The 26,879-nt window shown below is 43.5% G+C and overlaps 2 protein-coding genes across 6 annotated transcripts in view; one reads left to right on the top strand and one right to left on the bottom strand.

The window, feature by feature from the left end:
• The window catches only part of golga1 (golgin A1), a 45,274-nt gene that overhangs the window by 8,900 nt on the left and 9,495 nt on the right, over positions 1-26,879 (top strand). For 3 of the 5 annotated variants that reach the window (XM_049764228.2, XM_049764226.2, XM_049764224.2), the window contains exons 4-15: positions 26-100; positions 7,093-7,190; positions 7,536-7,568; positions 8,855-8,983; positions 9,650-9,819; positions 19,962-20,073; positions 20,161-20,244; positions 20,403-20,528; positions 20,626-20,721; positions 24,991-25,086; positions 25,426-25,521; positions 26,211-26,351. In XM_049764228.2, coding sequence (XP_049620185.1) covers positions 26-100; positions 7,093-7,190; positions 7,536-7,568; positions 8,855-8,983; positions 9,650-9,819; positions 19,962-20,073; positions 20,161-20,244; positions 20,403-20,528; positions 20,626-20,721; positions 24,991-25,086; positions 25,426-25,521; positions 26,211-26,351 — 1,256 coding nt within the window. The remainder of the gene's footprint in view (positions 1-25; positions 101-7,092; positions 7,191-7,535; positions 7,569-8,854; positions 8,984-9,649; positions 9,820-19,961; positions 20,074-20,160; positions 20,245-20,402; positions 20,529-20,625; positions 20,722-24,990; positions 25,087-25,425; positions 25,522-26,210; positions 26,352-26,879) is intronic. The other 2 variants (XM_049764227.2, XM_049764225.2) reach the window with 2 other exon arrangements.
• LOC125994757 (general transcription factor II-I repeat domain-containing protein 2-like) lies at positions 10,229-18,142 on the bottom strand. The gene is made up of 2 exons (XM_049764267.2): positions 15,585-18,142; positions 10,229-15,404 (listed from the first exon to the last, which is right to left on the bottom strand). Exon 1 carries the CDS (start codon positions 17,407-17,409, stop codon positions 15,598-15,600), a length of 1,812 nt encoding a protein of 603 aa, XP_049620224.1. The 5' UTR covers positions 17,410-18,142; the 3' UTR covers positions 10,229-15,404; positions 15,585-15,597.

A 26,879-nucleotide genomic window follows, 5' to 3' on the forward strand; every position in this document is an offset into this window, starting at 1 on the left:
TCTCCCTGTGTCCCAACGACACTAGACTACGCTGAGCAGCTGCGAATAATGCAGAAGACCAAGGAGAAGCTTGAAATTGCATTAGAAAACCATCAAGATTGTACGTACCTCTCCTTTCGCTCCCTCCCAACCAGTGAGCTGCTTTTCTTTATCTGTTGATCAGCTGTATTAACCAATTCATGGCTTCATCCCTTTTCTTCAAAATTAGTTCTTACATTTGATGTATTACTATCAAATGCTAGTTTGTAGTTGCTTTCTGTTGTCATGTTGAAGAATCTGGAAACCCCAGATCTTTTTATTCTGGCAATTTGTTTTAAGTTAATATTCTGAGGGAACAAATGGCTATGGGCAAGCGGTGCTTTGCATGCTTTGATTTAATCATTGCTTTTTTGTGTGCCACATTGTGTTAAGATTTAAAGGTGAGCAGCCCTCTGAGTGCTGCATTAATGTGTGATCATGAGCCAGTGTGTTGTATACAGTCTGCAATGCTTTGTTCTCTTTTGCCGCTTCCTTTAGAGACAAGTTAGCAAGTTTGCTTCTAATTCAAGTGCTTTGTTGGCTCTTCTCATCTTGTTAAAAATGTAGACAGCCTGCTAACACGTCAGTCCATTTGTGCCTTCGACAACTCAAATGTATTTTTCTGAGTGAGGCATCTCATAGTAATGTAAGGTGTGGTTTAAAATCCATTTGCTCGACTGAGGCTCAGTATTAAAATAGAAACACTACTATAGCCTTTATTATTGTTGTAATGGACAAGTAAATTGGAATGCTATTCATGAGTGTGATTTTCCAAAAACAAGTGGACATACACAAGTATGTGTGCAAATGAAAATGATGAAATGGTGGGAAAAGAGCAGTTGAATTTTTTTTTTTTTTTTTCCTTTTTAAAGTCCACTTTCCAGACTCCGCTGGGTAGGACTGGATTCTCAATATGGCTTTCGTCCACTGGAGGTGGTCCATGGCCAGTGGGTGAAATGCCATACTGAGAATATTTTTGGAGCCAAGGTTTTTACAGTCGGATGCCCTTCCTGACACCAACCCAAGGGGAAATTGATTTTCTGTAGGGGTTGACTCCCTAAGCCCAATTCCAACCCTTAATGCTGAGTGCCAAGCAGGGAGGCAATGGGTCCCATTTTTATAGTCTTTGGTATGACCCGGCCGGGGTTTGAACCCACAACCTTCCAGTCTCAGGGCGGACACTCTACTACTAGGCCACTGAGCTGGTCCTAGGCCACTGAGCTGATCCTAGGCCACTGAGCTGGAATCAATTTGTAAAAGTAATGATGAATAAATGAGATCCATCAAGATATGGACCAGAGCAAAAATAGTGACCTTGTCAACAGTTTGATTCTCTCGTAAGCAATGGTGAGATATATTGCACTTGCATACATAAATACATATATACATTTACATTTACATATACACATATATATATATATATATATATATATATATATATATATATATATATATATAAAAAGAGAGAGAGAGAGAGAGAGAGAGAGAGAGAGAGAGAGAGAGAGAGATATGCATGTATTTGTACATTAAAAATAGCTCTTAGTCTATAGCCTTGACCTATCAATGCGGTGTAAAAACATTTTGATTGGCAAATACGTTCAACCGTACTCACAAATACGTTTAGATGTAGTCGGAGCTAAATGCTCCAAACATAGCATTTTTTCCCATGCCACGTAGTGTCAGTTGAAAGTCTGATATTCAATCTATTAGAAAAAAAACAACGCATCAATTCAATAAATGTAAAGAAACAACAACAAAAAAAAATTAATTGGCTGCAACTGATTCATTTAAAAATTTACTCGATCAAATTTTTAAGATACATTTTTGCAAGAATTGGCATTTTGTATTGTTGGATCATATTGTTCTGTGTGTACTTTACAGCTTCAAAATGTGAAAAGAAGGAAATGGTAGTGAGACCCAAAAAAGATTAGAGTAAGCAACTTATTGCAAACACCAAACTGAAATGGACTGCTCTTCCGCTGATCAATAGCTTAAGACCCCAGCCTTAAACAGACCAAATCCACATTAATTCTACATTATTGACACTGCCATGACACCCGGATTGCAATAGCAACGTATTTTGATTGTTGAGATACATCAGCAAAATCTCACAGGCTATTGCTGCTGAGGTTCGATGCCAAAAGAATCTGAGTCAGTCTGAATTTTTTTGAAAGATTCCATGGATTCTGAAATAAAAAAGTCATTTTTTCATATTAAATGCAAGTTATTTGCAAACAAAAATATATTTTTACGAGGGCTAATCCATCCATCCATCCATCTTCTTCCGCTTATCCGGGGTCGGGTCGCGGGGGCAGCAGCTTTAGGAGGGACTCCCAGACTTCCCTCTCCCCAGCCACTTCATCCAGCTCATCCCGGGGGATCCCAAGGCGTTCCCAGGCCAGCTGAGAGACATAGTCTCTCCAGCGCGTCCTGGGTCGTCCCCGGGGTCTCCTACCGGTGGGACATGCCCGGAACACCTCCCCAGGGAGGCGTCCAGGAGGCATCCTGATAAGATGCCCGAGCCACCTCATCTGGCTCCTCTCAACGTGGAGGAGTAGCGACTCTACTCCGAGTCTCTCCCGGATGACCGAGCTTCTCACCCTATCTCTAAGGGAGAGCCCGGACATCCTGCGGAGAAAACTCATTTCGGCCGCTTGTATCCGAGATCTCGTTCTTTCGGTCACGACCCATAGCTCGTGACCATAGGTGAGGGTAGGAGCGTAAATCGACCGGTAAATTGAGAGCTTTGCCTTTTGGCTCAGCTCTCTCTTCACCACAACGGACCGGTACAGGGTCCGCATTACTGCCGACGCTGCACCGATCCGCCTGTCGATCTCACGCTCCATCCTCCCCTCACTCGTGAACAAGACTCCAAGATACTTGAACTCCTCCACTTGGGGCAGGATCTCATCCCCGATCCGGAGAGGGCATTCCACCCTTTTCCGATCGAGGACCATGGACTCGGATTTGGAGGTGCTGACCCTCATCCCGACCGCTTCACACTCGGCTGCGAACCGTTCCAGCGAGCGCTGGAGATCACGGCCTGAAGAAGCCAACAGCACCACGTCATCTGCAAAAAGCAGAGACGCGATGCTGAGGTCCCCAAACCGGACCCCCTTAACGCCTCGGCTGCGCCTAGAAATTCTGTCCATAAAAATTATGAACAGAATCGGTGACAAAGGGCAGCCTTGGCGGAGTCCAACCCTCACTGGGAACGAATCCGACTTACTGCCGGAAATGCGGACCAGACTCTGGAATCGGTGATACAGGGACCGAACCGCCCTTATCAGTTGGCTCGGCACCCCGTACTCCCGAAGCACCCTCCACAGAACCTCCCGAGGGACACGGTCGAACGCCTTCTCCAAGTCCACAAAACACATGTGGACTGGTTGGGCGAACTCCCATGCACCCTCGAGGATCCTGCCGAGGGTGTAGAGCTGGTCCACTGTTCCACGGCCAGGACGAAAGCCACACTGCTCCTCCTGAATCCGAGGTTCGACCTCCCGACGGACCCTCCTCTCCAGCACCCCTGAATAGACCTTACCAGGGAGGCTGAGGAGTGTGATTCCCCTGTAATTGGAACACACCCTCCGGTCCCCCTTCTTAAAGAGGGGAACCACCACCCCAGTCTGCCAATCCAGAGGCACTGTCCCCGATGTCCACGCAACGTTGTAGAGGCGTGTCAGCCATAACAGCCCCACAACATCCAGAGCCTTTAAGAACTCCGGGCGGATCTCATCCACCCCCGGGGCCTTGCCACCGAGGAGTTTTTTGACTACCTCAGTGACTTCGACCCCAGAGATTGGAGAATCCGCCTCAGAGTCTCCAGGCCCTGCTTCCTCAATGGAAGGCGTGTAGGTGGAATTGAGGAGGTCTTCGAAGTATTCTCCCCACCGACTCACGACGTCCCGAGTCGAGGTCAGCAGCACGCCATCCCCACTGTAAACAGTGTTGACGTTGCACTGCTTCCCCCTCCTGAGACGCCGGATGGTGGACCAGAATTTCCTCGAAGCCGTCCGAAAGTCATTCTCCATGGCCTCACCGAACTCCTCCCACGCCCGGGTTTTTGCCTCAGCAACCGCCGAAGCCGCGTTCCGCTTGGCCATCCGGTACCTGTCAGCTGCCTCCGGAGTCCCGCAGGCCAAAACGGCCCGATAGGACTCCTTCTTCAGCTTGACGGCATCCCTTACCGCCGGTGTCCACCAGCGGGTTCGGGGATTGCCGCCACGACAGGCACCAACGACCTTACGGCCACAGCTCCGGTCGGCCGCCTCAACAATGGAGGCGCGGAACATGGTCCACTCAGACTCAATGTCCCCCGCCTCCCCCAGGACGTGGGAAAAGCTCTGCCTGAGGTGGGAGTTGAAGCTCTTCCTGACAGGTGATTCTGCCAGACGTTCCCAGCAGACCCTCACAGAGCGTTTGGGTCTGCCAGGTCGGACCGGCATCTTCCCCCACCATCGGAGCCAACCCACCACCAGGTGGTGATCAGTTGACAGCTCCGCCCCTCTCTTCACCCGAGTGTCCAAAACATGCGGCCGCAAATCCGATGACACGACTACAAAGTCGATCATCGAACTGCGGCCTAGGGTGTCCTGGTGCCAAGTGCACACATGGACACCCTTATGTTTGAACATGGTGTTCATTATTGAAAATCCGTGTCGAGCACAGAAGTCCAAAAATAGAACACCGCTCGGGTTCAGATCAGGGGGGTCCGTTCCTCCCAATCACGCCCTTCCAGGTCTCACTGTCATTGCCCACGTGAGCATTGAAGTCACCCAGTAGAACGATAGAGTCCCCAGAAGGAGCGCTCTCCAGCACTTCCTCCAGGGACCCCAAGAAGGGTGGGTACTCTGAGCTGCTGTTTGGTGCATAGACACAAACAACAGTCAGGACCCGTCCCCCCACCCGAAGGCGGAGGGAGGCTACCCTCTCGTTCACCGGGGTGAACCCCAATGTGCAGGCGCCCAGCCGGGGGGCAATAAGTATACCCACACCTGCTCGACGCCTCTCACCGTGGGCAACTCCAGAGTGGAAGAGAGTCCAGCCCCTCTCGAGAGGGCTTGTACCGGAACCCAAACTGTGTGTGGAGGCTAGTCCGACTATATCTAGTCGGAATCTTTCTGCCTCGCACACCAGCTCGGGCTCCTTTCCAGCCAGAGAGGTGACATTCCATGTCCCAAGAGCCAGCTTCTGCAGCCGGGGATCAGACCGCCAAGGTCCCCGCCTTTGGCTGCCGCCCAGCTCACATTGCACCCGACCCCTTCGGCCCCTCCCACAGGTGGTGAGCCCATGGGAAGGGGGACCCACGTTTCCATTTCGGGCTATGCCCGGCCGGGCCCCATGGGCGAAGGCTCGGCCACCAGACGCTCGCCTTCGAGCCCCGCCTCCAGGCCTGGCTCCAGAGGGAGGCCCCGGTGACCCGCGTCCGGGCGAGGGAAAACTAAGTCCATTTATATCACTCATCATAAGGGGCTTGGGTGAGCCGTGCTTTGTCTGACCCCTCACCTAGGACCCGTTTGCCATGGGTGACCCTACCAGGGGCATGAAGCCCCCGACAACATGGCTCCTAGGATCATAGGGGCACGCAAACCCCTCCACCACGATAAGGTGACGACTCGCGGAGGGGACGAGGGCTAATGGGATATCTTATTCTGTTTGTGTGTGTAGGATGCATGATATCAGATATCCTAGTGTATTTCATTTGCTAATATCAAATAAGGTCGGGGTTAGGGTTGCTTCAGACAATTCACATTGCTGTAATAATTTGGTCTATAATCACTAGTGTGTGAAAGGAAGTCAATTAAAGCAATTTCTGCATGATCAGGATCAGTCTATTATCTGCATTGTCTTCTCACAAAATCAAAACAATTGCCCCAAACATTTTAGTGGCAAGAACGGCTCGGTGGAACACTGGGTAGCACGTCCGCCTCACAGTTAGGAGGGTGCGGGTTCGATTCCACCTCCGGCCCTCCCTGTGCGGAGTTTGCATGTTCTCCCCGAGCCCGCGTGGGTTTTCTCCGGGCACTCCGGTTTCCTCCCACATCCCAAAAACATGCTTGGTAGGCCGATTGATCACTCCAAATTGTCCCTGGGTGTGAGTGCGAGTGCGAATGGTTGTTTGTCTCTGTGTGCCCTGCGATTGGCTGGCAACCGGTTCAGGGTGTCCCCCGCCTACTGCCCGATGACGGCTGGGATAGGCTCCAGCACGCCCGCGACCCCCGTGGGGACTAAGCGGTTCAGAAAATGGATGGATGGATTTTAGTGGCACCATAGCTTTTCTCATGCTGCTCTCCCCCACCACATTATACTGACTTAACTCTTGTCAATCACATAAAGTACCGGTTGTTCGGGTGACTCTCAAGTCTCCAAATCATTGCATGTCATGGTTGTACAAGACATTGCCACACTGCTGTCAGCAATATCACAGGCCAGCATTAAGTGTGGACAAGGTACGCATTTGTCAGCCTTTGCTTTGGATTTCGTAATGCTAATTGTTAGGGTTTTCAGGTTAGTTTGATCCTATGATTATGTTGGAATGTAGACTGTAATAATTAAATCAATCACGTCTGGCCCTCACAATGTGATAATTGAATCAACCACGTCTGGCCCTCACAATGTGATAATTAAATCAATCACGTCTGGCCCTCACAATGCAGAGTCTGTTTCCCACAATAGTGTAAAACACCCCCTGCTCTGATCTTATCAGAGGCCGGGGGTTCACCAAACCTGTCAACTCCCACCCCCACTCTGTTCCTCCTAATAAATATGCCCTTGCAGGGAGGAGACTTTTAGACTTCATTCGATAATCGCTGTTCAGACAGCGACGAATGGACTCTCCACCTGCAGGTGTCTAAAAGAACTTCCTTGTCTCCTGTTTCGTTCTTGCAAAATAAGTTGGAGTGAGCAAATCTCTAACACTAATACTTTCACTTTTCAAATACGGTAACTGTTCCTGCTGTTTGGCTGTTGCTGTTTTAGATTTGCTTCCTGCTTGCACTCAAGTTATATTTCTGTCGTTCATTCTTTTTACATGTGCTCTTTGTTTTACTTTATCTCACCTTTTCTGCGTAGCTTCCATAAAGAAACTTCAAGAGCAGAATGAGTTACACCAGGCGAGCAGAGCTAAAATGGCAGAAGGAATGACTCTAGCCCTGGACAAAAAGGACCAGGTAAACTACATCTGAACTACATGTACACTACGGTGGAAATGTAGTTGACCTTTCTTTCTGTCTGTCTGTCTGTCTGTCTGTCTGTCTGTCTGTCTGTCTGTCTGTCTGTCTGTCTGTCTCTTCTTACTTAGCTTACTTAGCTTTCCAAAAACTCCGGTTTAAGAAGGGGACATTTAATTGCTTTGTTATGTATTCAAATTGTCTTGATGATCCGAGACACCTAAAATGGGATTTGGAAAAAAAAAAAAGTCTGAAATCTGGAAGGGTGTGAATAAATTTTCATGGAACTCTAATTAGTCACATTATTGTGGTCTGACATCGTTGTTGTCTATACTTTACCGACAGGAATGGATGGAGAAGTTGGCTGTAGTGGAAAAGGTAAGCGTTGTGTTGTGATCATCATCTCTCTTGTTTTTGAATACAGTGAGCCCTCGTTTTTTGTGGGAGATGCGTTCCAGAACCACCCGTGAAAAAAGAAAATCTGAAAATAGAAACAGTATATGCATAATTTAGAAATTTAAATACCAATGTATTGAACTTTCCAACACATAGTGTTTCTTGTTGGCCGCTAGAGCATGGTTGTATTTTAAGTCAATTAGAAGAGTGGTTTACCTTGCCAAGCAACGCAAAGTGTCCAACCTCCGAATTACGTATAGCGAAATCAAAGTGAGTCACGGTTGTGCATGAATCTCCTGCTTCATTGTTGCCAAGTACATAATATTAAAGCTTTTTAACCCTCCCCAATACGCGTCATAAACCTTCCCCATTCCCTTAATAACCATTCCCACACTGTTCTGTGGATGTATTGTACCTTTACAGTAAATAAAAGAACAAACACGTGATATTGTCACGTGTCCCAACTCCTTCTCCACACGCTTGTCCTCAGTGAAACACATTATTCAGAGGCACGCCCCCGCGCTATAAGCGCTCATTGCCATTGTCCCAACTCTTTCCGCACGGTGGTGCATTTTTCCTTGGTGGACGGCTGTGTCATGTCTCCGGTTTCGCCCTGCTGGCCAGCGAACGCGCCCTCCGCGCTAGACCTCGGGGGCGTGCGTCATCAATACAGAACTACGTGTTCTAATCGGCGCTGATTGCCACCACCTGATTAACCCACTGATTAAGGCGTGTATATAGACACTGTTCGTCGCCGGTCAGTCATCGCCGTTTCGTCTGCTTTGACACACGCACGCCTGCCACCTGATTCCAGTTTGCCTGTTCCGCTGTGGAGTGGATGCGTCTGGCTGGTTGTCTGCCTTGACACATGCACGCCTACCACCTGATTCCTGTGTGCCTGATCCGCTGTGTAACAAGATGCCACCGCGACGCACAACGCGAGCTCGCTGACCAGCTCGTCAGTCGCCTTGTGCACCTGCTCTGCAACCGTTCCAGCCGCCCTTTTCCTCTTCTCGCATTCCCTAAATAAACAGTCCATGTTGCACATGGTTGCCCTACGTCGTTCGTAGGCTTGTCCGCAATGACGCACATTCCTCAGAAGCATGCCCCGCGCAATCAACGTATATACACCATCACTTATAAACCTGTGAAGTAGCGCGTTCGCAAAAGGTGAAGCGTGAATTGACGAGGTAACACTGTAATTCATTATTTTACTTCACATCATCATTTCCAAGATTAGAAGGCTCAACCTGCATGTGTTTGTTTAGGAGAAGACTGCCTTATCAGCAAGACTTGATGAGATGATGGAGCAAAGCTTGACACTCTTCCAGAAGAGGGATGATATGGATGAACTGGAGGGATATCAGCAACAAGAAATTGCTAAAGTCAAACACATGGTGTGTGTGTGTGTGTGTGTGTGTGTGTGTGTGTGTGTGTGTGTGTGTGTGTGTGTGCGTGCGCGCGCGTGCGTGCGTGCGTGCGTGCGTGCGTGCGTGCGTGCGTGCGTGCGTGCGTGCGTGCGTGCGTGCGTGCGTGCGTGCGTGCGTGCGTGCGTGCGTGAGTGAAATACATATGAATGAAGTACAATGACATCCACTATACACGTCAGCGCAGCTCGGAATCTGCTTAGAATTCATCAAAATCATCCGGCCGACGATATCGGTATTAATACATTGAGCCTATATTCCGTGTTGAACAGGGAGTCCAGCAATGGCATCTTTCTTAAAGCCCCAATTCTTGTATCACCGCTGCATGTCTGATGTAACAATCCAGTCCATGTAAAAATCTTTTCCAATTACTATTTAAGGCAAATTTTAGTTATTTTCCTAGAGTACCAGTAAGGTCCCTGACAGAATTTGAAAGATATGAAAATCCTGAAAAAATGTTTACAAAATGAATTTCTATAGGATGGCAGCTCAGTGTACAGTAGTCCGATCATGATGATCACTTTAACAAATAAATGACAAAAAGCCTTTTTGCCTTGTTTCGGAACTGCAAACACAGACTATAATTGGCGGTTTACATCTAAGCTTGCTTGTTTGTCATCGCCTGTTGTCTACCAGTTGCTGAGAAAGGAAGAACAGCTCAGTCAGCGTGAACGGGACCTACAGCAGCAGGTGGCTGAACTTCATTCTACGAAGCAGAGGCTTTCCGAAACTCAGGGGAAACTTCAAGCTTTACAAAATCAACTTGAGGAGAGCTCCAGATGCACAGCTGAGCTGAAAATAGAACGGTAAAAAGGCACATTTTGATTTTATTCTTCACTTGTTTGTTTTTGGTCAGGAGCTCAGCATAGGGGAGGAGTAGAGTTGTCGTTCACACAATTGCTTTTCACTCATCCAGTTTAGGATCAATGCCCACTCAGTTTCTGTAAGTCTGGATTTGAGCAAAGTCTCTTTTCAAATATAGAGTTGGACCATAACTAAATCATTTAGTCCAAAATCTAAATCATAATTCAAAAACAAGATTTTATAAATGTAAAGCCATTAATCAAAAGTCTGAACACCTATAGTCAAATGCACTGTTTGCAAGTCTTAGCAAAAATTCCCAAATTCATTAATTGTTTGTAAAGTCACTGCATTACTGTTAGAGATTTGCTCACTCCAACTTATTTTGCAAGAACCACACGGTAGACAAGCAAGTTCTTTTAGACACCTGCAGGTGGAGAGATCACTCGCTACAGGAATGAAATCTGGAGCCTCTCCCAACTGCAAAGGCATATTTATTAAGAGAAACAGAGTGGGGGTAATAGTAGGTTGAACAGGAAGGCCTTGTGCTCTAGTCAAAACATATCAGGGGATGTTTTACGACCTTGTGGAGGATGGGACAAGGTAGGTTATTTATTACCGGTTGCATTCCAACATAATCATACGATAAGGATAATCTGAAAAACCCTAACATCTCCCTCCTGTTTTATCATATGATTATGCCACCCCAAACAACAAAGACAAGTAAAAAATATATACATGTATAATGAAGAAAGATGAATAGTAAAAATAAAAAACAACAAACAATGATAGCAACACTTTCCAGTGAAGATGAGGCATTACCTCAATACCCCAAGATCAAACTTATTGTGTAAGCGAAAAACCTGCCGGCCAGATGTTATTAGCAGGAAAATTCTTACACGGTCCCTTTGCCTAAGACGACCAGAATGCTATCAATAAAAAACAAAAACACAGAAACAGTACATCATTGTATCCATCACTTGCGAAGCATTTTCGATGGTCAAATCATCAGGTTTCTGTAAAACATGCTCAACAGAACAGCATCTACGCAATCCACGTCTCATTATCATTATCACGTCTGTCACGTCTAAGAAGTTGTATATGTGCTCGTGTTTTCGTCAGCTGATGATGTTCTAGTCTGTAGGTGAGGTCTGTCACACACACTGGCGCACACACTCGTGTCCAGTTGGCAGGCAGCATCGGACAACTCTTGTGACCACAAAACCATGATCCGTACTGAACAGGCACGTGCACCCATAGGATGCAGGTGAGGCAGTGCCTCTGAACTTCTGGATGAAGTAGGTCCCGTCCGATGGTGCAGCCATGTTGGTAGTAGAGCCCTTACACCTTAAACGGCTCTCTCATCCTGGCACACAGCGGTGATGTCCAAAGCTCCCATCCAGTTTCCTCCTGGAGAGCAGTCGTCGTTAATGCATTTGTGGGTCCTGCAACCTTGGATGCAACATGTGTAGTCAGCAAGACTTGGAATGGTCCCTCCCGTCGTGGCTGGCCCAGTTCCTTCTTTTGATGACCTCGATGTAGACCCAGTCTCCTGGATTGATGGGGTTGTCGACCTGTGAGGAGGAAAGATCAAGCGGCAGTAAATTTGTCTTTGACACAGTTTGAGCGTCCTGATCATATAATCTGCCAAGGACTGCCCTTCATCTGTTGCTTGCAACTCTCGTAGTCAATTGTAGTGCCCATTTAACTGGCAAATAGGAATGTTTGCGGGAAGAGTTTGAACACTTCCTAATGATTCCCTTTAACCAAAAACTATTTATGACAGGGGCGTTCCCATTTATTGCCTCCTGGTGTAAAAGAGATTGTCTTATCCATGCCTTCTTTCTCCTCACACGCTCGCACCCACACAGGGTGTGAACACACACACACACACACATCTGCACGCACACATACACAAAACGGCATACAAAGTTCAGACGAACGACAACAATTTTACAGAGATTACTCACAAACAGAACACACAGACAAAGAGATTCTAATCCATCTCTCATGTAGCTTCTTTTGATAGAATCTCCTATCGGTAACTGTATAGCAGACGTTTTAGCATATAATCCCATACTCTGCTCTCTCGCTTCTACTTTTTCATGTCGGTGCAGTCGTAGGTGGCCCCTATTGCAGTCATTGTCTTGTTAACTGTCGCCGTGTGGCTCCTATGCATGATTGTGTGAATGTCAAAAATTGAACGTACCTAACTTTCTGACCATCCAACCTCCACTGTGGTGCAAAAAAAAACTTACTATTGTATTGAGTAGGTACATTGAGCAACCTAGCTTCCTCCTGACTGCCAAATGTCCTGTTCTAAAATTTATATAACTCGACCTCTACGTCTTAAGCTTGATGAGCCAAAATATAAGATCTTGCTCTTGTTTCCTACCGTTTTAGCCTATTTGTTTTATCCAAATCCGTTCAATCTCTGATTGTAATCTGTAGCCCTACGTATTTTTCAAATTTTTATTTATTTATTTATCAAATCTCCTCAGTTCTGTCAAACTCAGTGCACAATGAACCTCCCTTCCACTTTGAACCAAGCTCCACCAAATTTGGTAACGCCAAGGAGTGCGATTTGGTTGTCGGACACTCCAAGTCCATTTCCTTTTGCCGCACTTCACCCTCTCACGTTGGTGTTCTTTGGCTGTTGCTTCAGAGCGACCCCATCCATCACTCTTGAATGAGTCCATTGTTCAAATGAGTCAATTTTCATCATTGTGAGTTCCTCCGCTTTTCACTGTCTTTTCTCGTCCCCGAGGATGTTGTCTGTCCTCCGGAGTGTACTTGTCCTCCTCCAAGCACAACAGCAGTCTTTTCTTGTCCTTCGCCAAAGGTCAAAGGTGCTTCAGAGCCAGGCACCATTTTGTGGTTGTTCACGGCTGCAGGCGAAGTCTCGGATTGGGTTTCAGGGACTCTGACACTGAGAATGACAGGCTGGGACGTCAAACTTGTAAGACTATCTCCAAATGTAGCTGCTTCCATCAATTTGCTGGTAACATTTATTTACCAAACTTCAAATTCTCCTAATAACAGCGGTCTCGTTTTTATATCGTAAATCCTGCAACTCATCTTATTTTTTAGCTACATTTTATCTATAGTTCCAATTTAATCGGACAGTATGTTGTCTTCAGTATCATTATTGAAAATCATCGAGGTCTGCTTTCCACATCAAGCCCTGATCTGTATATCTTGACCTCTCACATGTTATTGTCATGCTTGCTCAAAAATGTGACTTTGAGTATGGTGCTGTGAATTCTCAATCTCCCCAATGAAATTGCATCCCACCTCGTAGTTCTTATCGTTCTCATGTTCCTGTTAGCCTGCAATTGTCCAAATCAAAAATGTTTTCTTTTAACTGTCTTTCTTTTGAACCTCTAAATCTCTCGTGTTGCTAACCTATCTACACAAGAACAAAAAATTTACCACAATATAACACCAAATGTATTCGAAAATTCATTGTCATAAAGTGTTGTATTATTACTATCTTCCACTATCTGTCCTACTCACTCCGCCCCTTCTGAGGCTTGGCAACGCCCATGCCTCACACCTTGACAAACTTTTTGGGAGAATGCGTTCTTTACTACATACGATTCCATCATCATTTAATTTGACTTTCTTTCCAAAACGCTTCTCAATTTCTCAGTTCACACATCTTCTACATGTGTTACTGGTTCTCCAGTTTTTTTCTCTAGTTAATTATCAATCCAAAAGCTACGTGTTTCTTTCTAACATTTAACCTGCTCAAAATCATTCTTTCATCAAAGTCGCTCTACTAATTTTCCATAGTAGTCGCCAACAACTTCAACCATTCAACCTGTAATTTCTTTTCATTCAGGCTATCATTCATCAATGTTCATTTGCATCTCACACGCAGTCTCCAAAAAGGAGTCTTTCTATCACATTGGTCCCAATTCATCCAAGCTCACCACACAACATTCATATATCATTTTCAACTCAGGTTTCCTGGTAGAACAATCCACCAATTCAAAAAAACTTAACTATAACAACCAACTGGCAAATTAATCTGAATTTTTTCTTTGTTTTTAAATTTGAAGAACTCAATCTCTCAGATTTAGCTTGCATTTAGAATTTTCTATAATCTTATAACACAACCAATCAATTATTCCTATTAAATGTAGCATTGCAAAATCTTAAATTCACAATTTGGCTTCTTCCAATTCCTGAAAGCATGTTCTGTCATTTTTTTTTCTTCGAATTTCTCATGTGGGCTCGACACTTAACATGCACTAGTGTGGATTAGTTTCTGCTTACAAACAGATTTCTCTCTTTTTCCTCTCATTTTTATCTTTCAAAATCATTTCTGTTCTGCGGTGCAAATTGGATAGACCACAGTCTAGCAAAAAAAAATTTTTATACTAAAACTTTAGCCAATGTTCATCATTTTAACATATACGCACACACATGCACAGCTCTCGCATGCAAAAGGTAGTTTCCAGCACCAATGATTCGTCACAGGCTGGCCATTTCCTGTGGTCGATCATGAGCTGGCCCCTCCCATGCACACGAGGACAGCACATTCTAATTTTATTTATTTATCTTCTAGAAGCATGTTGCATTCCTTTACCACTTGATTTGCATATTTTAACTTCAGTGTAACACAATTTGAGCTCTAGTCATTTGTAATTTGGGCATACAAACAGCATTGTCATACTTCTTGGATGGACAGGACTTCTAATAATCTAAAACAAATTCTAATAATCTGACAATGACATGTTTTGCTGTCATATGGGCATCTATTCTTTCTTTCTCTGTATGAGCATAAGCGGTCAAAGAGGAGGAAGCTTGTCATGCTAAAAATATGGCTTTTCCTCTGCTCCTTCCTCCACCCTTTGATTGATATTGTTTTGCAAAACGACACTCTCGTGCGAAGTGTCCTCGTCTCCCACAGTTCCAACAGTTGTCAGAATCTCGTGGGGGTTTTGAATTATATGGCGGCCTGCGACCTTGTTGGCCTCTACCTCTTCCTCCGCCTTGCTGGGACCCTTGGAAGAAGACTGTTGTATCTTCATCTAGTTCATCATTATCTAGATCAGGGGTCCCCAAACTTTTTCCTGTGAGGGCCACATAACTTTTCCTTTCTCTGATGGCGGGCCGGTGTCAGTTTGCAACAGAAAAAGTGTGACGATCGTAGGGGTGCTTAAAAAAATTATTGTTTTCCAGAAAGCCACACATAACCAAATAACCCTTTCCAGGTTCTTTACAGAAAAAAAGTCAGGAAATAAATAATAACACTATTAATGAAATAAATAATAACTAAATAACCCTCTCTGAGTTCTTCACAGAAAAAAACTGGAAATAAATAACACTATTTATGAAATAAATAATAACTAAATAACTCTCTCTGGGTTCTTCATAGAAAAATAAAGCCATGGAACATTAACTTTCTGTTGTGCCATGCACAATCTTAACAGATAAAAGTTCAGCTCAGTTGTCAGAACAGAATCTCTCTGACACATATGAGCAGTCTCTTAAAGTTCTTGTGTTCCTTCCTTATAGTCCTTTTGTAGGTTCCAGTAGGCTTGTAGACACCGCTGTTTGCAGCTCTCTCTCATCAACTTCCCTGTGAAAACCACAAAGGAAGCAGGTTGAGAAACTGAACTAAGTGATACAGCACCTACACAGCACAATACATTTCAGTACCAGTATGGTTGTAAAGATGGATTTTATCCCAGTAGATTTTATTATGATTATATTTGTTTATGCTCAAAATGACTCATTCAAGTCAGAAAAGTGAGCTTACCTATGTATGTTCATCAGTGTGAACTGTGGGCCTGCATCTGGCTGGTGAGAAGTTGAATATCAGGTTCCATTCTAGTTACAGCCAGTCTCAAGCACTGATGCAAATGTTCATCTGTCAATCTTGATTTCATCGGAGTTTTCAGCAGTTTCATGCGTGAAAAGGTTTTCTCGCAGATATACGTGCTGCCAAAAACTGTGGACATTTTCATTGCGTGTTTTTTGATGTTAGGGTACGTGTCGTTTGGGAGGGCGGCATAGAAGTCAATGAGACAGTTGGGCTTGAATGTGTCTTTCAGAACATCACAGTTCTGTAACTCAGCCAACTCAAACTGATATGAAGGCTGGGCTTCATCAATGTCGGCAACAAAGGGGTTCTGAAAAAGACGGATTTCTTTTGCATGAACATGTAGTACACTAAATCGCACACCGAACTCCGCCTTCAGCATTTCCAGTGCTTCCACGCACTTTTCAGCTGGGAACGGGACCGCTGGGTTCTCTGTCGACAGCTTTTGGGTAGCAGGGAGATGGACAAAGTTGCGCTTTTTCACTTGTTCCAAAAGCAGCGCTAATTTCACCTCAAATGCTTTTATGTGTGAATACATGTCGCAAATGAGTTTCCCCTCGCCTTGTAGCTGCAAGTTAAGGCTGTTAAGTATTTCTGTCACGTCTGTTAAAAATGCGAGGTGCCATTTCCATTCTGGGTCGATCAGCTCTGGGACCGTTTTGTCTTTTAAATGAAGAAATGCGTTAATTTCGGGTAGCAGCTCGTAAAAACGCCTCAAAACTCTGCCCCGGCTCAGCCATCGGACCTCTGTGTAGTACAGCACATCTCCGTGCGCAGACTCCAGTTCAGACAGGAATTCTTGGAACTGCCTGTGTTTAAGTCCCTTTGCTCTGATGAAGTTTATGCACGACACCACAACCTTCATTACAGAATCCCACGTCAACACTTTGCAGCACAGTGCTTGCTGGTGAATCAGGCAGTGGACTCGTAGCGGGGCGGTGAGACCCCTTTTTTCCAACTCCCGGTTCATGCGTCCTATTAGACCGCGAGTTTCGCCCACCATGCTAGGAGCCCCGTCAGTCGTGATGCTAGCCAGCTTTGACCAGTCCAGGTTCAACTCCTCCATGGTTTGGCACACTTTGTCAAAAATATCCTCTCCCGTTGTAGTCCCTTTGAGACTTTGGAGGGCTGCCAGCTCCTCGTATATCTGAAAGTTTGCGCTAACTCCACGAATAAAAATGAGCAGTTGTGCTGTGTCCTGCGCGTCCGTGCTCTCATCCAGTGCTAATGAAAAAAAGTCAAATTCTTTTGTCTTCTGCTGCAGCTGGGCATATACATTACTCCCGATTTCTTCAACGCGTCTGGTGATTGTACTCGCCGACAGACTTACGGCATTAAATACATCTCTCTTCTCGGGACACACCTCCTCCGCGACAGCATCCATACATTTCTTAACAAACTCTCCGTCAGTGAAAGACTTACCGCTGCTTGCTATCAGTTGAGCAACCCGAAAGCTGGCCCGAACGGATGCCTGGTTCAGCTGAGCTTGGCGTACAAATGTATTCTGCTGAGATAGTAGTCCACTTTTTAGCTTTGAGAGTTTGTCTGCTCGTATTTGGCCTTGCAAGCTATCGTACTTGTCTTTGTGACGGGATTCATAGTGTCGGCGAAGATTGTATTCTTTGAATACCGCCACCGTCTCTTGACAGATGAGACAAACAGCCTTTTCTTTGCATTGAACAAAAAAATAATCGTTTGTCCACTGCAGGTTAAATACCCTGCATTCTGAATCAATTTTTCTCTTACCTAACCTTTTCGCCATTATTCCGTTCTCTCTTTGAGAGGGCGGGGCCTAGGATTTTTTTTCTGGAGGCCAAATAGGAAAACAAATCCGATAGCGTCTCTGGTATTGTTCAGAGGGCCGGGCCAAATGTGCTGACGGGCCGTATCCGGCCCGCGGGCCGTAGTTTGGTGACCCCTGATCTAGATGAAATACATCAGAACTTTTGCCTTTTTTGATCACTTTTTCAGCATGTCTGGCCCATTGCATAGTTGTTGTCACACTTGCAACATCCACTTCCACCAAATGTTTCCTCACCCAGTTGCCTATTTCAGGGTGGAAATTAGTGAGGAGCGCATTTTTAAGCTGTTGTTGATAAGCACTCTCAGCTGTATCATTGAATGGGATGCCACTATGCACCCTGAATTCTTTTTCAAATCTCAATTGAATGGCGGCCTCATCACTTTTCAACTTTCTATCTTTTGTCTTTTGGATTTGTTCTCTTCTTTCTTGTGAAGCTTTCAACCACATTTTAGCACAATCCAATTCACTCTCTTTTCTTGTCTTTTTCAGTCCATTTTTCTTTCTATCCACACTCTCTTCTAAAACATCAACTACTATCTTCCACACTTCAACTCTCAACTTCCCTTCTACTCCATACTTTTTCTTCCACTTCGGCATATATTGCATACAATTAAGAAATCTACTCGCCATGTACTTCTCATCTCCGTCAAGAGGGAGAGATTTACCGTTTTTATTTCCCATCTTAATTCTAGTAGTTTTAGGTTTTACAATCTCTGTCTCAAAAATATTATTATTATTATTATTATTACTATTATTGCTTATTTATTTCTTTGAGGATCCTCAATGCAGGTTTAAATTGACCTTTCAACAAATTACTAGCCTGTATTATTGCCGTGGATCAACGCTAGAACTGCTTTTTAGTCAATTTATCCTACCAGTCACACACTCAATCACACTAACTCCAGCGCTTTTTTTTTTTAGGCCTCATGGCTCGGACAAACCAAACCAAAGCCGTATCTCATAGCTCGGACAAACCAAAGCCGTATCTCATGGCTCGGATAAACCAAAGCCGTATCTCATAGCTCGGATAAACCAAAGCCGTATCTCATAGCTCGGACAAACCAAAGCCGTATCTCATAGCTCGGACAAACCAAAGCCGTATCTCATAGCTCGGACAAACCAAAGCCGTATCTTTAGCGCTTTAACTTACTTGTCCCCTGGTTCGTTGCACCGCCGGATCCCGTCAATCCACCTCTGTCAGACGAAGGCAGACCTAAGATGCTGGCCCAGCGAAGAATTCTCTTCCCAGGACTTTCTTTTCCAGGTCCTCCTAATGGACGCTGGCTTGTCGACAATGCAGCACGTCCTCCTTCGCCGGTCAGATGGTGGGTATGAGGATCCCGGGTTTCGGCACCAAAATGTTAGAGATTTGCTCACTCCAACTTATTTTGCAAGAACCACACGGTGACAAGCAAGTTCTTTTAGACACCTGCAGGTGGAGAGATCACTCGCTACAGGAATGAAATCTTGAGCCTCTCCCAACTGCAAAGGCATATTTATTAAGAGAAACAGAGTGGGGGTAATAGTAGGTTGAACAGGAAGGCCTTGTGCGCTAGTCAAAACATATCAGGGGATGTTTTACGACCTTGTGGAGGATGGGACAAGGTAGGTTATTTATTACCGGTTGCATTCCAACATAATCATACGATAAGGATAATCTGAAAAACCCTAACGATTACACTTTAGTGTTTATGCACGAAAAAATATACAGCAGGGTGATAACAGAAAAATCAATAATTCGAATTTGATATGAACACTAAACAATGTATGGGTTCTGAAAAGATTATTTGAATCATCCACATTGGTTTGGATATACATGTTGCAGGGGTATCCAATAAAATACCATTTACAATATGAAATGATATAGCCGTCAAAATGGAACAATTTGATTTGATTCTAAATGAGTTTTTTTTTTTTTTTTTTCATTCTTTCAATTTGCTCAACATGTAACATCCATCCATCCATCCATTTTCTGAACCGCTTAGTCCCCACGGGGGTCGCGGGCGTGCTGGAGCCTATCCCAGCCGTCATCGGGCAGTAGGCGGGGGACACCCTGAACCGGTTGCCAGCCAATCGCAGGGCACACAGAGACAAACAACCATTCGCACTCGCACTCACACCTAGGGACAATTTGGAGTGATCAATCGGCCTACCAAGCATGTTTTTGGGATGTGGGAGGAAACCGGAGTGCCCGGAGAAAACCCACGCGGGCTCGGGGAGAACATGCAAACTCCGCACAGGGAGGGCCGGAGGTGGAATCGAACCCGCACCCTCCTAACTGTGAGGCGGACGTGCTACCCAGTGCGCCACCGAGCCGCCGACATGTAACAATGAACTTGAAATGTGTCAATTCTGTCCAATGAACCACGATGCAATACATATCGATATATTTTGAAGTGGAATTATTCAGTTTGAGTTGATTCATACGCATGTTTAAAACTAAAAACCAATTTGATTGAACGTCATTGTTTGTTACACCCTTAGTATGTTGTAATAAAACTTGATTTCAGAGAGGAACTACTACTGCTCAGAGAAGAGACAGAGAAGAAAATTGGTGATTTGGAGGGACAAAACCAGAAGCTACAGTTGGCTATCCAACAGGTCTCAGCAGACATGCAGAGGGTCAGTCTGAATTTCTCAAGTCTTTTCATGTTTTAACTGTTATTTATTATGAATAGCCCACTAAAACTCGACATTTTTATTTTTCAGTCACAGAGTATGCTGTCGTTTTCAGAGAGGTCCCTCCAGGATCTTCAGACCGAATATAATACCTTGAAGTCAAAACAACAAAAGGTAAAAGAACAAACAAATTTACTTGTCGAACAACTTTAAGTCTTTACTGAAGTAATCGATGCATTATCTAGCTCTTTATGCAACAGCATTTATTTTAATAGGTTGAATGTAGGAATTCATATAGTGTATATTTGAACATGATTTCTTGAATTGATTAGGCTGCTGTGACAGAGGAGGACAAGGAGCGCATGTTGGGGCATCTTCAGAAGAAAGTGAACACCTTAGAGAGGCAATTGCAAGGAAACCTGAGCCAGGATGACCATCTACTTGAGCTTCTTCAGGAGGTGAATTAAAAAAGCAAACTAAATTACTCTCACTGTATTAATGAAGGCTTGCAATCTGACAGGGTAAGCTCATTGATTACGCGTTTTGCTTATGCAGAGGTCCAGTCTCGAGCAAAGACTGGAAGACACCAGAACAGAACTACTCGAATTTCGGACCATTCATGCTGATAGAGTCAGCTCCTTTGAGGCACAGGTGCTGATGAAATTCTATGATCCTTGGATCACACGACTGTTGCTGTCTCTTTAATACAATGCAAATACAGTGGAGCCTCGGTTTTCGACCACAATCCATTCCAGAAGGCTGTTCGAGAAGTGAATCGTTCGAATTCCGAATCATATTTTCTCATTACAAATAATGGAAAATAATGTAATCGTTCCAAGCAAAAAACCCGCCTTTTCTAAGCATTTTTTCATTTGCGCATTTTTGTCCGATCGCGCAACTGCAGCGCACCGCCGAACGCGCAACCGTAACAAATCGCCGACTGCGCAACTGCACTGCGTTGGTCGCATTATTGTGACAGAGCGGTCGCTAAAATTTAGAAAATATTTTTAAAATCCTGATGTACTTTCCAAAATTTAAGGGACGTTCGAAAACCGAGGCTCCACTGTATACATATTCTTGCAAGTATATTCAATACATTGTTACAGAAAAATACAGAATATGTTATAAGGACTTCTCAAAATAGTTAACAAGGAATTGACTCAAAATAGTTCACGAGGAATTGAGGAAGCTCAATCAAGATTTGAGGGTCTAGGGCAGGGGTCGGGAACCTTTTTGGCGGACAGAGCCATAAATGCCCATTTAAAAAAAGCAATTTACCGTGAAAGCCATACCATTTAAAAAATAAAAAAAAATAATAATAGGCTAAATACAATGTATGTACCGTATTTTTCGGACTAAAGGTCGCTCCGGAGTACAAGTCGCATCAGCCATAAAATGCACAATAAAGAGGAAAAAGAAATATATAAGTCACACTGGAGTTTAAGTCGCATTTTGGGGGAAATTTATTTTACAAAATCCAACACCAAGAGCAGACATGAACCAGCAACAACAGGCTAAACGATACGGTATGCTAACGTGACATAAACACAAATGAGGAGCTGAGAGCGGGCCTGAAACAGTTATTCAAATAACTATAACATAAATAACATGTTTATCAAACCATCTGTGTCACTCCAAATCATTAAATCCATCGATCAAATTCATCGTCCTTTCTGTAAACAACGCCGCGTGTGCAGCGCGCCGCTGACGTCTGACTCGTCGTCAGTTGCAGTTCAAATTATTCCACAGGCCCATATAACAATATATCAACTATATATCAAATAACAATAATATAAAAAACGATTTTATCGAACCATCCGTGTCACTCCAAATCATTAAATCCAGCGGAATATTAATCCTCTGTGTCAAAAAAAAAAAAAAAAAAACAGCTGTTGACACCGGAACTACGTGACGTCAGACTAGATATACCAAATAAATGTAATATAAACAACAATTTTAACGGACCATCCGTGTCACTCCAAATCATTAAATCCATAGGAATTATCATCTTCTGTGTCAATTTAAAAAAAACAACAAAAAAAAAAAAAAAAACAGCTGTTGGCTACGGACCTACGTGCGCCGCTGACGTCAGCCTCACCGTCAGTTGCGGCTGCGATTATTCCACAGATCTAGTATATAACTATATAACACAGATCTATATTGTAGCGTTACCAAAGTACCAGGCAAGACGTGGGTTTGGTAACTGGCTCTTTATTTCACAAAACCAGAGCTCAACATATGTGTGTTTGATCTACGCAAGCGCCCTGTATCGCTTGATATTGGAGCGTTTCATTGATGCAATTTTGTCATTGCATATGAGGCACGTAGCAGAGCCTCCTCTCTCTACAAATGTGAATTCTACGGTCCACTCACTCAGAAATGTTCGGTAATTGTGATCTTTTTTTCTCTTCACCATCTTTCTTGCTTGGCTAGCACACACCAGCTAGCTAGCTGAAATTTTAAATAAAGCGGATGGAATTTTACCTCTCACGACCCCGTAGGCACTGGATTGTCCCAACAAAATCACGCTTTTTCGTTCGACCTGGCGGCACCCTTCTGTATACCGAAGGACAGCTGGGATTGGCTGATAGACTTAGACTTAGACTTAGACTCAACTTTATTAATCCCTTGGGATTACTCCTTCAGGGAAATTCTGTGTCCAGTAGCAGTAAAATACAAAATACACAAGAAAAACACAAGAGATCAAGATATACAGAAGATGCAGAAATACACACAGTGCAAGAGTTAGCAATGAAATGTAAAAGAGGCAAAAAGATAAACTAGGCAAGAAAATTGAGGGAGGTTAAAACACTACACAGTAGTTGCCATAATATTGCACATTGTATATTGACGTGAAGAATGTGTACAGTTATTACAAGCATCTCCATGTCCCTGTTCATGTCCATGTCACCTCCTCCCCCCCAGTGAGGAGTTGAATAGCTTGATGGCTTGGGGGACAAAGGAGTTCTTCAGTCTGCTTGTCCTACAATTGGGGAGGAGCAGTCTCCCACTGATCCGGCTCCTCTGATTAGTGATGACAGTGTGCAGAGGGTGACTGACATTGTCTATGATGTCCAACAGTTTTTTCAGTGTCCTTGCCTCTGCCACCGTCTCCAATGAGTCCAGCTTCTTGCCGATCAGAGAGCCGGCTCGCCTGACCTGTTTGTCCAGTCTGGAGGTGTCCTTCTTGGATGTGCTGCTGCCCCAGCACACCACGGTGTAAAACAGGACACTGGCAACCACAGACTGGTAGAACATCTCCAAGAGTTTGTTGCAGATGTTAAAAGAACGTAGTCTCCTCAGGAAGTACATCCTGCTCTGTGTCTTCCTGTGAAGGTGGTTGGTGTGAGTTGACCAGTCCAGTTTTTTATCCAGCCACACCCCAAGGTACTTGTAGGAGTCCACAGCCTCCACCTCAGCCCCCTCCAACAGTACGGGCCTAGGCTTAGGCCTGTTCCTCCCAAAGTCTATGACCAGCTCCTTGGTCTTGGAGATGTTGAGCTCCAGTTGGTTGGCAACCGTGGATTTCAGCGGTAGAAAACAGATGGGATGGATTGCAAACGTGATCATATTTTATATTTTGAAAGCTAATTTAACATTTTTATTTCAGTGGGTGTATTTTTTACTTTGATAATATAACAAAATTATTTATGACTTCAATTGTGTAAACAAATGTCAGATTTGTCCGCAAGCCATACGCAGTCACCAAAAGAGCCATACCTGGCTCGCAAGCCATAAGTTCCTGACCCCTGGTCTAGGGCACCAAATTGCTATTTTGCACCACTGTAATACTATTAAGATAGTATTTACATGTTTGAAACAATATTGTAACGTTCTAATGATAACATATGCACTTATATGGTTTAATATACATTTCTTGATACACAAAAAATTTATGTATGTCAAAAATGAGAGGGTGACACTACTTCGGAGATTTTCACATATCGTGGGTGGTCTTGGAATCAATTATCCGCGATAAACGAGGGATTACTGTACTTTCAGTTTGTCCCATCTTAGATAGCCACAACTCCTGTCATTAGTTTGGCAAGTTTTATTATATTTCGGATCTACTTCCCAACCCTCACGGTTGTCCTGACTTTTTTTTGTAGTCACCTTTAGTGTAATAAAAGTGAAGTCAAAGTTGATTAATCAATAACATCATTCCACATACAGGAGCGTTTCCCAATCTTTTTCTTACCATAGACAAGTCCCATGTAAAAACACATTTGGAAAGACTGGCATAGAAGGAAAGAAAGAAAATAATAGAAAATGTAATTTACCATTCCGCTTAATATAGATATTGCTCCAGACCTCAAGGGCCACAGTCCCACCTGCGGGTTTTCCATGTGTTCCTGCTGCAAGACATGTGTTGTGTCCGAATTTGCACTCTATTCCCTATACAGTAATCCCTCGTTACGTCGCGGTTCATTCATCGCGGCTTCAGTACATCGCTTTTTTTTTTTTCCAAATTAAAAAAAACATCAAAAATTCAAAATAAAACTTCTAAATTGAGAAATTATGGCATGAACGTTACCCACATGCCAGCAGAAGGCAGAGTGCCCACACAATTGCAGTACATACACTTGTACCTTTTTATTAAAAAAAGTTGTTTATAATAAGAGTTCTAAAAACATATTTACAGTGTTGTACCTTGTTATAAAAAAGTTATAATAATAAAAGAGTTCTAAAAACATATTTACAGTATGTACACTTGTACCTTGTTATAAATAAGTTGTTATAATAATAAAAGAGTTCTAAAATGTCCAGGGAGCATAAATGTAGGGCATTCAAAATTAACCACAGCGCACTGGACAAAGTAGTTACCATCGATGTTCAATTGTTGATTATAGACCACAATGTATTGTTTTACCGCAAACTGTCCTCTAGCTCACAAAATGTTTTTTGTCTGTCTGATCTCAGATATCCAAAATGACATGCAGCATTACAGAGCTGCAGACACTTCTCCGACATAAAGATGAATCCTCAAGGTCCTATCGAGACAGAACAGACACACAAGTGAGCAAGGACATCCAGAAAAAAATACCCAACACACTTAAGAATTTTTAACTTTATTGAACTATGTGTTGTCAACATACAGCTTACTTTTGTAATTATGATTTCCATATGTTGTGAAAAAAAGTCTTGTACACTTGAGTTTTAAAATCATGGTGAAATGTGGGATTTAAAGTGCTGAAGATGAGTCATGAGAGTTATCAGCTTTCCTTAAAAAAAATGAAGACAATAAAACTTCCAACACAGCCGACTCCCCTAGAAATATACCTCTTATTGAACTGCTAACTCTGTGTTGTTAAAATGTTGCATTCTATAATATTATTGTGCTGTTTTTTTTTCCAGATAGCCACCCTGGAGCAGCAGGTCCAAGAAAGTTGTGATCGACTTAAGAGTGCACAGCAGCAGATTGAAATGAAAGAACAGCAGACAGAAAAATTGGTTAGTTGTAATTCTACAAAGTCGACATTGTCATATTGTGAGCTTAATTTTGTAACTGTTAATTATACACACAAAACATGATTTTGACCACCCACACAGTTAGACTAGACACAAGTTGCAAATAAACTCTACTCTTAATTATAATGAGAATACGAAAAATGTAAAAAAATGTTAGATGTGAACACTGTATGCTGTACATGACACAAGTGATGCTTCTTTTTAAATGAGAACATGAGAAGTAGGCAAATACTTTTTTTCAGCATTGTAGCCTTGAGTCTTTGTTTTTTATCATATATGCGACAAGGGAAAAAGAAAGAAAAGATAGATTCACTGCCTTATTTTTACTCCGTTTACAAAAACGATCTATCAAGTGGTTAGGGTCGTCACAATACGTATTTAAATTTCAAACGTAATATCGATACTCAGGAAAATACTCAATACTGCGGGGTTTCATGTTCAAACAAGACTGGCTGGTTTAGCCTTCCTGCCGCTGCCTCACTGGCCATACAGGAGAACATGAAACTACAAGTGAGGTTATAGTGAGGACTGCAGAGTGCGCACGGCAAATACTGTGGGCATGCGCACCATAGTATCAATACCATGACAAATTAGTATTGTGCTGTAATCGGTTACAGGATGTGTGTCAAATACTTTTGTCAACACTACAAGTGCTTCATTTTGTTTTTCAGAAAGGAGAGTGGAGTGCAAACAAAGCCTTTTTGGATCAGCAGATCTGTTTGTTGCAGCGGCAGAGTCTTGAGAAGACAAACAGACTGGAGGAGACTATCACCGCTTTACAAACAGATATATGCAGAATGCAAGACACAATGGTAAACTTTTAAAAATTCTCAATAGTTCTAACTATTATGATGTGGAAAATGTAAACCCTCCTCCAAAGCACCAATTTTATTGCATTAACCTTTTCTCCACCATGGCACCAGTTCATTAAAGTCCAAGGTTTTCGCGGACGAGCAACCATTCGTCTCGTGGGGTGGGTGAGGAGGATTTTCATTGTCCGATCGTGTCGATTTTTACCACACTTTTTCTCTACGTTTTTAAAGCACCGGTCCCGAAAAGGACCAAAAAAAAAATACATTATATCATCATGTTCCAATTCAGTTATATGGTTTGTGCTTTATTTTTTTTATTTTAGTTTCAGTACAAAAAAATATCAATGATTTCATCATTAAAATAAATAAATAAATAAAAACATTTTTATCTAGAGTTGAAGCGAGGCAATGAGCTAAAACCGCCAGTGACCACGCACTTAATTCCCAACTCAAGTTGGCACGTGTACTCACATGAGTTGTTTGGCTTCGCTAAAACATACTACTGCATTTGTTGATGCTCAGCAGTCT

The sequence above is a fragment of the Syngnathus scovelli genome, chromosome 3 (genome assembly GCF_024217435.2).
Source record: "Syngnathus scovelli strain Florida chromosome 3, RoL_Ssco_1.2, whole genome shotgun sequence".
Lineage (NCBI taxonomy): Eukaryota > Metazoa > Chordata > Actinopteri > Syngnathiformes > Syngnathidae > Syngnathus > Syngnathus scovelli.

Bases quoted from the DNA above. Each gene is read 5' to 3' on its own strand.
- LOC125994757 (XM_049764267.2), bottom strand. From the start codon at position 17,409: ATGGCGAAAAGGTTAGGTAAGAGAAAAATTGATTCAGAATGCAGGGTA.